Consider the following 15005-nt stretch of genomic DNA (forward strand, 5'->3'; position numbering starts at 1 on the left):
ATTAATTTTACCACCTGAGCCCTCAGAGTTTTTCCCTCCTTTATAGTTCATTCTTAAAACTGCTTCCACAGTACTTCTAGAGATCATGCTAATTAGAAGGAAAAAAAAAAAAGAAAGAAAGAAAGAAAAAAAAAGAGCTCAATGAGTGCAGTTGCTTTAGCAGAAGTAAGCAAAGACTCTAAGTCACGGCACTATTTCTGTAATGTAGTGTGTGCTTTAATGGGTAGTCTATTATACAGAATTTTCAGTTCTTTACTTGATTCATGCAGTGTTTCATTCACTTCTGACCAACCTTCTGAGGAAGACTGCTCTAGATTGTCATTTATCTTTATTTATTGCTCTTAGACTTCTCTAGCATTTGTACAGTATTTGAGAGAGAAAAATATGAAAAAGGAGATTAGTTTGTGAGAGCCTGAAAAAAGGCAAAAAACAAACAAACAAAAACCCAAAGCAAAAAGCAAAAACACATCCTTAACACAACTACAAGTGACTTAAAAAAAAAGCCCTGTAACAATATTTCTTCCTTATACAAATGCATCTGAATTTAATTTCAGTTTGAGACATAAACCTGCACATATATTTAAATTCTACTGATGGAAATAGAGCAGCATTTCAAGCCAAAATGAGCTTGTTTAAATTGCCTCATTTTTCTTCTATTTTCATCTAGACACAGTAGTTAATCTCATTCTACAAAGAAGGCAGCACTTATCAAATCTATCATCTATCAATCATCTAAAAATACAGCAGGGGTTAAAATATAGCAAAATGTATAACTATTTGCTGGAAAGTCATATCCTCACACATTTCAGTATTTCTGAGAGATTGCTTAGTCCAAACTCCCTGTTCAAAGGAATGGTCAGTTATAGAGGTTGCTCAGGATCACGTCCAGCTGCATTCTAAATATCTCCAAGGACCAACTCTCTGGGCAAGTTAATGATTTTAAATAATTATTATTATTTAAAAAATCCTTGTGTTATAATCTGTGTGTGTTATTTCATGTTCTCAGTGGATTCTATTGAGAAGAGCTTTACTGTGTCTTTACTATTTCCCATCACTGCTAACATGTGTTATATGATCTCCTTAAGCCTTTTGTTCTCTAGGCTCCACAGCCCCAGCTCTCCCACTTTCTCCTAGTAAGGCAGAAGCTCCAGTCCTTCAATCATCCTCAGCAATTACTACTCGACTGCAGTATGCTCATGAAGTTCATTTCTGCTGCTGGGGAGCCCTGAACTATAAACAGTGCCACATCTGCACAGTGCTGAGCAGAGGAGAAGGATAATCCCCTTGATCTACTGGTAGCACACCTCCTAATGCAGCCCAAGAAACTCTTGATATTGTTTGCCACAAGGTTGGATCATATTCAACACTTTGACAAAGTACCAGTGCAGATTAAGAGCTTATTCCTCTACAAGTGTGCAGCTTCTCATTTCCCTTTGTTGAATTTCTTGAAGTTCTTGTCAGCCCAATTCTCCAGCCTATCCAAGACCCTATGGATGGAAACACAAATATTCTGGTACCTCAGACTCTCCTACCATTTGTACAACAACTGAAAACTTGCTAAGGATGCAGTGATAAATAAGTGATTAAGTGATTAATAAAGATGTTAACAGCGTGGGATTCTTTATCAAATCCAGGGGTACAGAGCCTCCAGTTAGACTACATGCCAGTGATCGCAACCTATTTCTACATTCACCAGTTCAGTTTTTCAGTTTGCACTTTACCATGGGGATGTTATAGATTATGGCTGCGGATAAATCAGAAGAAGCCCCAGTTGCCTTCCACATCCCTTACCACACGCTAACCCAGGTGGATCCTGACTACTAATCCTACCCCTTTATGCTTAGACACTGTATAGCTGTCCCTGGTCACCTGCCTCTGCATCCACACCCTGTAAACCAGCTTTTTATGTTGGGTTTAGTAAGGAGTTCCTTTGCCATGCATTCAGGGCTCCCAACACCTTTGCTTCATTTCATTTTCCTCTGAAATAAATCATTTTTGAGCTTGGAAGAGGTGATCCTCAAAACATCAATTATCTGTCTCTTCTCCATGCCTGTATTAAATGGAATTCCTTTTAAGAGACATTGGAACAGGTCAGACTTTGCTTTTCTGTAATCTACGTTCATGAACACCTATTTTTTTTTCTTCACTCTGTTCTCAGGATCCTGAGCTTCAAAACCCAATAACCACTGCAAGAAATAACCATTCTTAACTTTGGCATAGCCAGCCAGTAGCTTTTGCTTCATGTACATATCTTAAAATATAGAAATTGAGCAACTTTCTAGTCTGATATTTTCATTTATTTATTATTTTTATTATTTATTTATTTTATATTTTAATATATTTAATATATTTATTAATAATATATAATTATACATAATTATTTATTATTTATTTATTTTGTGAAGGGTGTTTTTTTGTGTATTTGTTTGTTATTTAATTGCTATTGAAAGGGTGAAAGCAGGAATGGGGGGGTTGTATGGTGGGTTTGTTATTCTTAACAAAAGATCACAATATGGTACAGGGTTATTTGTTAGAAAGGTTACCTATTCACAAACACATTGATTACTTGTTCCCACAAAAAACAACCACCACAAACTAATTATTGTATGTAAAATCTGATAAGGCCCGTCCATCATTAAGGCACCTGTTTGTTACACTGTAAGACAAAAGACAACAGCCAGGTGAAAAAGGAGATGCAGGTGGCAAAAGACAGCATGCTAATGTCAGAACCACAAGCAAATAAATAGTTGACACAAGGACAAAGTATTCTCATCTGTGGAAAATCTGAGCCTGGAGACATACTCAGTTAAAATGATACATTAGTGTCAGAATCAAATTACTTATCCCCCAGCACTAGGCATTTTTTTTTCTCTAGGCAAATTCGAATCTGTAAAAGCTAGAAAGCAAAAAGGATGCAAAGGAAGTGAGCTGCCTCAGAGCTGTTCTTAAGAAAAGTAAATAAATAAATGATTGGGGCTCAACAAATACAATCAAGTGAGTCTTTTTCACACACGTGTCAGCACGAATTTTGTCATAAACTTCCCTGCATACTTTAACTACTTGAGTATTCTCTACTGACTTTAAAAAAGAAAACTGTAAAGCTGTCACATTCATATCAGGTTAAAGTAAAGACCCAGACGTTGTGATTTTTTATACAGGAGTGCTCCAGAATATGCATGAAAAGACTAGATATAAATCATTCTTGTTATCAGCATTTCTAGATTGGAGAAGATGCTTCTATCCCTACATTTAAAGCTGCTGTTTATATTAGATAGCATGGAGTAAAAAAAAAATCGAAAATTGGTCAGGAGACAGAAGGTTATAGCATGCAAAACCCTACAGATTTGTAAACTCAGAATGTGCCCTGAAAGATTGCTTCCTGAAATAGAGGTTGTATTTTGCTAATTGTTACAGCAGATGTAATAGACAATCACACACAAAAGTTTTGTGTACAGCCTAATACTGATGAACTTTAGGGCACTGAAGAACTGAGACACATAATGAGGTACAGGTTAAAATCATATTATCTTTCTTTTAAGAACAAGGTTTTACTTACTTTACCATTATACTTTTCAAATTCACTTCTACTATAAAATAATATAAATTCAGCAGAATGAAGAGGGCTGTAGCTCACATTCTGCTAAGCTAGGGCTTAAATACTGTTATGAAAAGGAACAAGAAAGGCAGGAGGAAGACGGGAAGACAGAAGTAAATAAATGATTTTTATTTTTTTTTCCATCCACTGTAAGGGCATCTCAACTATCTCCTCTTCTAAAATGTCAAACCCCTTCCTAATGCATCAGAAAAAATAAGATTGAAGGCCGCACATATTGCCATCTGGTATTTGTCCTACAAACTGGACTTTGTGTGGAAAGCCACACTACATAAATGTTTAGCTGCAATGCTGCATAACAACCAGATACAACTGCAGGTGGCATGCAGGTGACATGAACCAAGTGAGAAAATAGCATGCAGCACCACAAACAAGGAAAGACCTACAAACAAGCCAATATGAAGACAAAATCATTTTGTATTAATTCTCACACATTAAGACTGACACAACTTTCTACCATCACATACAGCACTGCAGCAAAAGCTGCAAACTCACACCAGCCACTGTACATGCTACGAATTCTGCCCTACCTGATTCTTAGCCAAGTCAGTCATGCTCAAACTCAACCACAACTCTCAAGTCTCTATAAGATGAAGTAGTAAAATTAGATCTTTTGTAAGATCTAATAAAATATTTTAAGCATAAACCAGATGACATTAGGAAGACTTCAGATTTTAATAACTGTCTACTGCATTTTCTTTTTTAAATCTAAAAGCTGCACTTGCAATGTTACCATAGAAAGCAACGGAGTGCAATTACTGAGAGGTACAAATGTGTCTACAAGCCAGTGAAGAACGAGGCCTACAGCATAGATCAAGCTAGCTCAAAAAAAACCCCAGCCATACTAACACACCATAAAAGAGCACCAGGATTTTTTTTCCTATTGCTGTGTGTGTACTTGCAGTGTATTCCTCCATCTTTTAAAACTAACAGATTAAAAAAAATAACAGTAGACATTTTTAGAGAAACATCAGATTTATAAGTGGCTCTATCTGTGTCTCTTTAACTTAATACCAAGTGAATAGAACAGATCATGATCTATATTAGTGTGCTTCTCCTCCCCTAAAGATTTTACTATGTTTCGTTTTCTAAATAAGACTCCCAACACTTTTCATCATCATTCTAAATATACAGGAACCATAAAAGACAACTCTATCAGCAACTCTCATTCATTTCCTGGTAGGTCTTGCCAAGCAAAATAATCCACAGCATGAGAAACCCAAAAGGGATTTCCCACAGCAAGAATTTTCTGACCACTGCTTTCTGTTCTCCCAGATTTTGAATCTGGTATCTAGGAAATTTCAAATATGATGCAATTACTAAGAAGAAGTGATCAAAAGCAACAATGAGTACATGAAGACAGATGCAGCAAGAAAGCCTTCTGCACAAGAATTTCAACTCTCAATTAAATTACTAAAATGACTATATCATATGAATTCCTTAGAAATTGATCCAGTTCTGAGAAAAGGAATAAAAGGTTTCTCCTTTGTATGTGTAGCCAATGCTCATGCTAAACTGTTCTTTTTCCCCCCTTCATTTAACAATGTGAAGTCATCTTGCTTTCACTGGTCCTTTCTTTTGAGAAGTTTCCACCCTGCAGTTCTGCCAGATGCAGGAAGTTAATGAAGCAAGAACTGCGTGTGCATATCTTTTTCTATTCTCTCTCCGCTAAAGTAATACTAGGTTTTACAAGGAAAAAGTATTGATTTAGGAAGCAGCCTTCTTTTTTTTTTTTTTTTTTTGTGTGTGTGGTGTGTGTGTGTGATGTTTTGTGTGTGTATGTGTGAATCTTAAGATGTCTATTTTAATGTTAAATACTTTCTTAATGTAACAGCAAAAAACAAAGAGTTTTAAACCACAAAGTACTGAAATCCTCATTTATGCATGTTAACACCTTTGCTATTATTGTGTAAATAAAGAATTTGAATATTCTACTGTAACATTAAAAAAAGAATGAAAAAAAAAAACAAAACAAAACAAACACCTTTCATAATAGACTACAGAGAGCCAATATTCGATATACGAAGTGGTCTCTGTAAAAACCCTTAATCAATGCAGGATACGTTAAGATTTACCATGCTAAAGAACATGTGAATAGGAACCGATTATAGTGGCATGACATACATACATTTATAGACTCAGTACGTCATTTTCTAAATATTGAAAAGAAAAAAAAAAATAAAAGTTACATTCAAGAGAAAGCTAAGGAATGATTAAGCTTCTTGTAACACACAAGGTAATAGATTAATCACTAAAAAATGACAGGCCTATTGACAAGATTTTGGGGTTCATGGAAAAAGTATCAAGGACAAACAAGGTCCAACACACAGAGAAAAAGAAGAAAAAGCTAAGATAAATGCTCTTAATATCAGAAATTCTAAGAAAAAAGAGTCAGGAAAATGTTTTTGCCGGTGTTTTGCTGTGTAAATCACGTTTATTACAAAATGACTATTCCCTCTCTGACCACTTGGGGCCAATTAGGTATCCACCACACTGGTAGATCTCTATAGGAAACGCACAACATCCTTCCTTCTCTTGCTAGACTCACATGAAACTAGAAAGAGAAAGACTTGAACCACACATCCTAAAAGAAATTCACCATCCTATTCACATTTCTGGGTGAGAAAAAATGCCACAGTGCTTTGTTTTGTTTTGTTCCTAGTATTTTACCACCAGGAGTAAACTTCTTCTATTTTAACATTCTCAAAAATGCAGTTGAATACCAAACACAGTTACATTTAACTATTAATATCTTAACAAGCCTATTAATATTTGCAAATAAATGCTTCATGAACTACATCTTGCAAATGTTACTGGTATTTCATATCTATCCAAGAATCTGAAGATATAACACGATTATGCAATAACACAGCAAGAAACTGTATTAGTAAGCACAAACAAAACATAGTTTACCTAGTGCTGATAAATTAGTAACAGGTTTGACACATACATTTTCCAGATTTCAAAGATATATGAGTATGTCTCAGAAGAACATAAATCCAACTTCCTCCATCACTGAGGTGATAACTGTATAACCTTTTCAATGCAAGTTGTGCATCCAGACTTGGAAAGTTTTTAACAACATTAAAAAAGAACAGTACTATTTACAACAGTTTTATTATTACCTGTCCCAGTCCATGCACATTCACCATCGGTAAGCTTTATACCAAAGCCACTGCTTATATCTTTTTCCCATGATACTTGTAGAAAATACACTGCTTCTGGATCAGAAACGGGATGAATTCTGATTAGAGTTTTTTCCATTTCCCAGTCACCTGTTACAGACACAACAGAATCTTATTACAATCAATGGCATGTTTTATGAGATATTAGCAACAATGTTTAGCTACATTGGGTGTGGAGAGGAGAAAGGTACATTTATGAGCACACTGCTTTCCTCCAGAAATACAGTTTTTCGGAGAACTGCTGTTGCTTTCAAACAGAAGACTGGATTAAAATAATCAAGGTTTAAGTATCAACAATCAAATATATTTGAATATTCTCTAAAGAAGAAACTAAGCATCAGGAAGCTGGGCAAAATTAGTATACTAACTTTGTGTTCCTCTGCTTCCGGACACTTAGTTTCTTATTTAGGAACTGCTCAGTCATTCTCCCCTCTGTTTTTACTTCACTGTTCACTATCATTCAACATACAACACATAGAATATGATTCAAAATAATTAATACCCAGGTGGAAGACTGTTGATTGTGAGAACACTACCAGGCTACACTGTAACACATTTATTGCATTGATTGGGCAAGAAGGCCAACTGAATCCTGGCGTGTATCAGAAACAGTGTTGCCAGAAGGAGCAGCAAGGTGACCTTCCCTCTGTACTCTGCTCTGGTGAGGCCACACCACAAGTACTGCATTCAGTTTTGGGTCCCTCACTACAATAAACTGATGAGACTCATGTTGGACGTTAGGAAAAACTTTACTGAAAGAGTAGTCAGGCACTGCAGTGCCTGCTCAGGGAGGTGGTGGAATCACCATCCCTGGAAGTGCTCAAGAAACATGTTGGTTTTGTACTGATGAACACAGTTTAGTGGGAAATATTGGCAATAGGTGGACACTTGGACTGGATGATCTTGGAGGTCACCTCCAACCTCAGTGATCCTGTGATTCCATGATCAGCACCAGCTCAGGTTCTGAAGGAACCCTGTTCTTCAAGCAGTGGCACTGGTGAGCTCTCTGCTTATGTGCACTTAAAGACAAATGTAGACATTACTGGCTTCACAATTAGTATGTCCAGAAGTTTTAACTGCAGTAGCCCACACTGTCTGATCTTTGCACAACTATGTTTAAAAAATGCCTTTTCCTTGAATTCCAAACACTGTTCAGACAAAAGCAGCAAAATACATGAATATAAGACTTGTTTTGCAAGCACAAGGCTGCATTAACAGCTAAACAAGAACGGCATTGTCAATAACATAAATTAACTACTTCGGATGGCCAATTAAACCACAATACTGATCAACTTAGACTAACAAATTGCATTTCTAAACAATAAAAGGAACATCACATAAAGTGTCTGCTGTGAGTGCCAGACTGAACTTTGGCTGGAACAAGTCACTAGGTTCTTCTAGCATTCCTGATTATGCGTTACATTTTCCACCACAAATTAGCAACGAGCTACTTTTATTTCAGCTTAAAACTTAAGGTTAACACTGCTTAGAATGTTTTTGGAAGGAGTTTAGGATTAAAAAACCATGGCAGGAGGAGGAGATAAATCATGTACATATAACAAGGCATAAACTCTATTTAACAGTATAAGAGACAACTATTATTTATATCCATAGACTACCACTGTTTAGACTATAACAGATGCCATACTCTGAGTTTCTATTCACTGAAGGAGTGCAAGAGACTAAAGTGTAACTTAAAAATCGTATGAAAAATTAGCTTGGAGTCCCCCACAAGATTATCTTATTTCTATCACCAATTAACTGGACATTTCTACAAGTCTACAGTATGCCTATGCAGCTGAAAACAATAACAGAAAATGAAATATTTAGAGGCCTGAAATAAGGCCTTGTAAATTACCATTTATGGAATTGAAGTAATTTTAAAGATTTGCAGTGCACCAGTGTCCTGACTATGGGTCAATAAAAGTACATGACAGGAAGCACAAATAACGTGTGTAATATATTTAAGCATATAGATGTACATTTTCATGCACTTTCCTTTGCCTGCTGGATTACCTTCCTCTTTTAGCTTCTTCTGGAACACTACAGTCTTTTACAAAATATTTTGATAAAAGTCATTCTCCAAAAGACTTGTAAAAACACTTTAATTATTTCTTTTTAATTAAAGGCTGTAAAACAGTCACATGCAACCCAGAGAGACAGCACAGAACTCAATAATGCATATATATAGCTTAACAGGGAATTTTTGTTTGTTGCATTTGATTCTCATCACAAAGCAGAGCTGCATTCACTGGAAGCAATCTCCACAAGAGTTTTTCTTTTTTAATGTAGGCTGTAATAGAAAGTAAAGAGCTGGTCTTATATTTGTGTGATGATAAAGATGACAAAGCATCAGTCCTCACTGATAAAAAGCAAATCAAAGAGTTGTACACTAAAAATAATGTATTGTTTCGCAACATGCACTAACAAGGTCTCCAAGGCCTGAGATGAAAACTGCATGAAGTCATAATACTGTACTTTTCATACATCCATCTTTACATGCTAGTATTAAATGTAAGCAATGCACAACAGCTAATATATATATATATATATTTTTCATCATTCTTAACAGATCTGTTCCTGGAGTACATCAATAGAAGTGAGAAAGCTTTCACATGATTTGTCTACCTGTGGTAAAACAGTACTTAAATAAAAACAAACATGCTCACGAGATCTGGCACAGAAGAATGTTAAGTATTTCATAACAAAATGAAAGACATGGTTGACAAGCTTTTCCACATTTTGCTGTGCATCTTTGAACAACCTTACAAGAGAGCTTGGGGGGTTGGACCCTATGATCTCTTAAAGTCCTTTCAACTCCTGCAATTCTGTGTGTGAGATAAAACAAAAACAGTACCCTTTTTCTCCCAGCTTTTCTCTCTCCCATTGTGCCACTGATCTTCTGAGATGAGTATTACCTATGCTACAAAATTATAAAATTCAGTTGGAAGGACTTTTAATGGTCATGTAGTTAGAACACATCTGAAATGGACAGGGACACCTACTACTACATTAGATGCTCAGAGACCAGTCCAACCTGGCTTTGAACGTCTCCAGGCGCAAGGGCACCCACCACCTCTCTCAGCAGCCTCTACCGGTGCCTCCCTACTCTCATCACTAAAAAGAACTTTCTTCTTATACTAATCTAAATATCTAGAAGCTGTCCCACAAAGTAGTCTTGTATGTGATCTCTAGCACGTCCTTAGTTTTGCTTGTGATTTCTAGGCACTTGGCTGTTCAAACCCATTAGCAAAAGCTCAAGGATCTCTTTGTTGTATATATCTTGGCTACTATATAACCCTCTCCAAAAGAAGCAAACCTTCCCAGTCTTAACCAATGCTGCATTTAGAAACATCACAGCAAACAAAAATATTTTACCTCACGTTAACAAAAAATCTTCTACACTACTCCTCCACAGTCTTTTGTGCAACAAACAGTGAAAAATAAATAAAAACAGCAAAAGATTTTTCTAGTCCTCTAGCAACAAAGAATTCCCACTAGTGGGAAAAACAAACAAACAAACAAACAAACAAAAAAATAACCCACAGGAAATCAAAGCTTTTTCTTTATTCATTCACTGTAAGGAAAGAGCATGCATCTCTTCCACTCTAAAGGCAAAACTCAGTAACAAGTTCACAGCACTGTATTACTGAAATAAATATTTCAGCAGGAAGAAGTGAGAAATCTTACTTGAATATCTGAAGTTAGCTACATGTTTACAGGATTCACAAGTCATTTTGAAATATGGAGTGATATATCTCTTTTAAAGAATTTAAGTAAATTAAAACACCCTTTTCTAGCTGACACATTTCAATTCTCCCATTTTTTCCCCTCTGTTCTCTCACTACCCTGCCAGTGTGTCAAGAACAGGTGACTCTTTACAGATCAAGCACTTCTTTGTAAAGCGGAATCATGTGGCGGATGGAGCTTCTGCCTCAGGGCATCCTTAGGTGGAGAAATGCTGTGTGCTGTCAAAGTCTGAGGAATACATGAAGAGTATTCTTGCCAAAGCAGATTATCCTGCTGCCTTTCTACAAATTAATACACATACACACACACAATAAATAAATCAATAAATAAATCAATAAAAAATACCCTGCAAAGAAAAACCTACTTTGTAAATATTTGAGTTTGGCCACCAATGATTGCTGTTTCTCAAGGAATGAAGAACTCTGTAAATCTACATTTGTTCTATCATTTCTAGAGGAGATGTCACATGCATACATACAACCATAGGATCAAAGCTGAAACAGATGATGCTTCTTATTACTACTGATATTATCATCACCTGAACCCTAAATTTAGACTGTAGAAATAATTGAAAATATTTTAGTTTTAAATCTGTTACCTAGATGTGCTTCAAAAGACCAGCTATTCAATATGATAATTCATAGTCATAACCACCACACATGCGAATTCTGGCCAACAGTCTCACATGTGTTTGTCAAAGAATTTATGCATTCAAAAGCAATCCCACTAGAAATATTAGAGGTGGTTTTTTTTTGTTTGTTTGTTTTTATAGGAATGCTTAAGTATTCCTTAAAAGGAAAACAATATGAAGACATTCCACAGGTACATTGGACAGGCCAAAACAGGTGTACCTCCTTTAGTAAAAGGAGAACTGGCTTCAGCAGGTGAAGAGAAGGCTGACGTACTGAATGAGTTATTCACCTCAGTCTTCACTGGCTGTCAGGATTCTATTATTTCTCATGTCCCTAAGACCTGTATTCGTAAACATCTAGGAGAGGAACAGGGCAGTAAATCCCTCCCCACAGTAAGGGCAGAGCAAATCCAAGACTGCATCATGAGACGGAATGCATACAAGTCTATGGTGATGGACGGCATGCATCCCAGGGTTCTGAAGGAGCTGGTTGAGGTGGTTGCTGAGCTACTCTCCATCACATCTAAAAAGTTGTGGCTGTCAGGTGAGATCCCAGATGACCGGACAAAGGGTCACGATCCTCCCACTTCTAAGAAAGGGAGCAAGGAGGACCCAGGGAACTACAGGCCAGAGAGTCTCACCTCTGAGCCTGGGAAGATCATGGAACAGATCCTCCTGGATGACATGATTGATCACACGAGGAATAAGTGTGTGATCCAAGACAGCCAGCATGGCTTCACTAGGGTAAGGTCATGCTTAACCAATCTTGTGGCTTTCTATGATGGAAGTGACGGCACTGGTGGACAAGGGAAAGGTGATCAATGTCATTTACCCAGAACTGAGCAAGGCCTTTGACATGGTCCTCCACTACATCTTCATCTCCAAATTGGAGGGATGTGAATTTGATGGGTGGACCACCCAATGGATAAGAGTAGAGAGTTAGAGATTCATGATCCTTGAGGTCACTTCCAACCCAGCCCAGTCTGTGATTCTGTGACTGCTCTGTTTTAACTACTGCTTCAACAGATCTATTAGTGTTACACCAACAAGTGAAGAATAAGCACACAACAAAACAGATCACAGCTCTTTTAAGTACTCTGGGTCAAGCACCTGGTCATAATAAACTAAGAGGACAAACCGACAAAGGAGTCTGAGAAATACATGCCGGTGTGGGACATGAGTTTTCAGAGAGCTAGTTACCCGGGCTTGGAGACAATGCTACTGTTTTTCAAATTTTAGAAACTTCTAATGAGTATGTATGAAAGACAGCCAGAAATATAAGGAAGAATGAGGAAGCAATGAAGCTTTAAGGACTAGTTCCACTTCAGTATCTCTTGGAGGAAAGTTAGCAACACAGACAAGAATCACATTAGTGGTCAAAAGAGTTAAAGTGTTCACCTGAATTTTGGTACTGTTCCTGTTTAGCAGGAAGCCAGTTGCTTCTGGGCTTTATTAAAAAATAAATAAATAAATAATTGGGAAAAAAAAACAGACTATCCTTATAGTTATCCATCAGTTTAAATTACTGAACTCAGACCCTCATTGCATGAATCTAAAAAGCATCTAGCAGTCAATTAGAACAGTAAGTAAGTACCTTGGAGGGTCTCTGAAGGTTTAGTAACTTATGTGCCTTCCATTCACTGTCTTGATAAAATGAGAGCAATCAATACCTCTTTCCACCCTCAATTGCTTATAAAGAAAAGCTGCAGAGAAACTGATTGATTAGCACCACAAGAAAGCCAGTATTTTTCTCCTTAAGGGCACAGCAGGTCATACACTACATATCAACACCTCACCAAGTCAGAGCCAAGGATCTGAGACAAACTTGCAGGTGGGAACAGTGGAGCTGCACCCTAAATTAGTAAATCAGAGGCTTTATTGAGGCTGTTGAACAGTTGAGGATTGAGCTGTTTATCTTTAGGACTTTGTCTCTTTAGTTTTTGGCTTCTAATGATCTATATTAGGCACTGTTTCTTTCTAAGGAGAAATCAGCTGTTGGCTGGTTTGCAATTGACTGGAGCCTACTCCCTGAACAAACAGTGTACACAGTTGCTTCTGAATAAACAAGACACTTTTAAAATTGGTCTACAAAGAATATTATATGTTGTTTTGGATAGCACTAGGCATAGACTAAAAGCCAGACCTTTTAGACAGCTCCAACACAGCTTCATTGATGATGTTTTGAACTTCAGCACTATTTTTTTGTCCATGAAGACTAATGGCTTTTCTCCAAATTGCTTTAGCTGCAGGTGTTTCAAACTTTAGCAGTTATGCATGGAAGTCTACTTACAGATCAGAAAGAGCTACTATATCTTGCCAATGGAGCAATTAGCTTAAGTGCTTTCTTGTTGAGAAAAATAGGATACTATCTACAGAGACTTCAGAATGGAAAACTAGTACAAACACCAAGCTGTCAGTAAAGTCTATAATTTGACTTCTACTGCCATTGGCTGCACCACAAAAAATCTGAACTAAAAAAAAAAAAAAAAATTAGAAGAACATGCATAGTTAACCTGGCATGAGAACAGGTATTATTCATGTGACATCAGATGCATCTATAAACAGATTGAGATTTATTTATAGCAGACTGAGATTTAAGACAGTCAAAAACATATTGGTTTCCTTTAAAGATTAAAACCAGCTATTAACACATTTCCAAGCAAAAGACAATAAGAGAATATTTATGAATATTTCTGAGATACATTGCATGCTAGTTTGTTTTCTCTCATGTTAATTTACAATTCCATCAACTCCAATCTTCAAGAGAAAAAGCGTTAAATTATCTGGCGTAAACTTCAAATATGACTCAGTCAATATTAGGCGGACAGTAGATCAGATATGGACTTACTCTTTTTTATTTTCAGAAAATGTCTGGGTAAATAAGCATGAAGAAAAGAACACATCTTCCTTCCTATCACCTCTTGCAATAAGCCTCACAATCTCTGGGACGCAATATTTGTTGATGAAGAAATATTGATGAAGAAATGCTTAATAATAAATCTTCAGCTGAGTATCAAACATATATTTGAAGACCAAACAAAAATTTTTGAAGAGCTCTTTTTCTATTGAACCAAAAGCGAAGATATTTTTATAGGACATGACACCTAAATTGTATCTAGCTGTTCCCTTGGTTGACCCAAGGTCCACAATTCTCTTTTCTCTCTTGAAGACAAAAAGTAAAAAATTGGCACTGGATATAAAGAAGTAACTGGATGACTTCATAACTTCATGCAGACAGGTTAAAGGCCCATCTTAAAAATTCTTTGCTGCATGATGAAATTTGATTAAGAGACTAACTTCTACAAAGCTGCAGTCAGTAGCTGGTCCTCAAGGACCCAGCTGCAGAAGCAAGGCTCACATGGCCAGCATTTACAATCTTTTTCTGTGGCAGCCACAAAAGTATTGGAAACATACACATATTTCTTGTGTAATTGTTTAAAAAAAAAAAAAAAAAGACAGCTATCTTAGTTTGTCAGACTCCACAGGCAAATAGGATACACAGGATTTGCCACAAAAGATCTGGAATCTATGATAAGGAACAACACTTGTCAGACTTATTTACTACAGTCACCAGCTGAAAAATGAGGAGAAACAGAAGGAAGCAGACAGTCAACAACCTTTATAGTAGGAATCTTACTAACAAGCTTTGATCTCAACTGTAGCCTGAAGACAAAGCCCACCCTGGTGTCTTTCATCCCCTTGAAGTGTGGGGCATAACCCACTACCAACTCCAGGCTTCCAGACTTGCCAATCTTATTTGTAAACATCCATATTAGGAGACAGTTTAAGCCACAAGGTGAAAAAAAAAAAAAAAAAAAAAAAAACC

The 15005-nt window shown here is 36.7% G+C and overlaps 1 protein-coding gene across 1 annotated transcript in view; it reads right to left on the reverse strand.

Annotated features, from left to right (window-relative positions):
* XRCC4 (X-ray repair cross complementing 4) overlaps positions 1-15005 on the reverse strand; it is a 163523-nt gene that overhangs the window by 142972 nt on the left and 5546 nt on the right. Inside the window, 1 exon segment of the mRNA XM_015849760.2 lies at positions 6739-6888. Coding sequence (XP_015705246.1) covers positions 6739-6877 — 139 coding nt within the window. The 5' untranslated portion in view covers positions 6878-6888.

Source organism: Coturnix japonica, chromosome Z (assembly GCF_001577835.2).
Source record: "Coturnix japonica isolate 7356 chromosome Z, Coturnix japonica 2.1, whole genome shotgun sequence".
NCBI classification, from domain to species: Eukaryota; Metazoa; Chordata; class Aves; order Galliformes; family Phasianidae; genus Coturnix; species Coturnix japonica.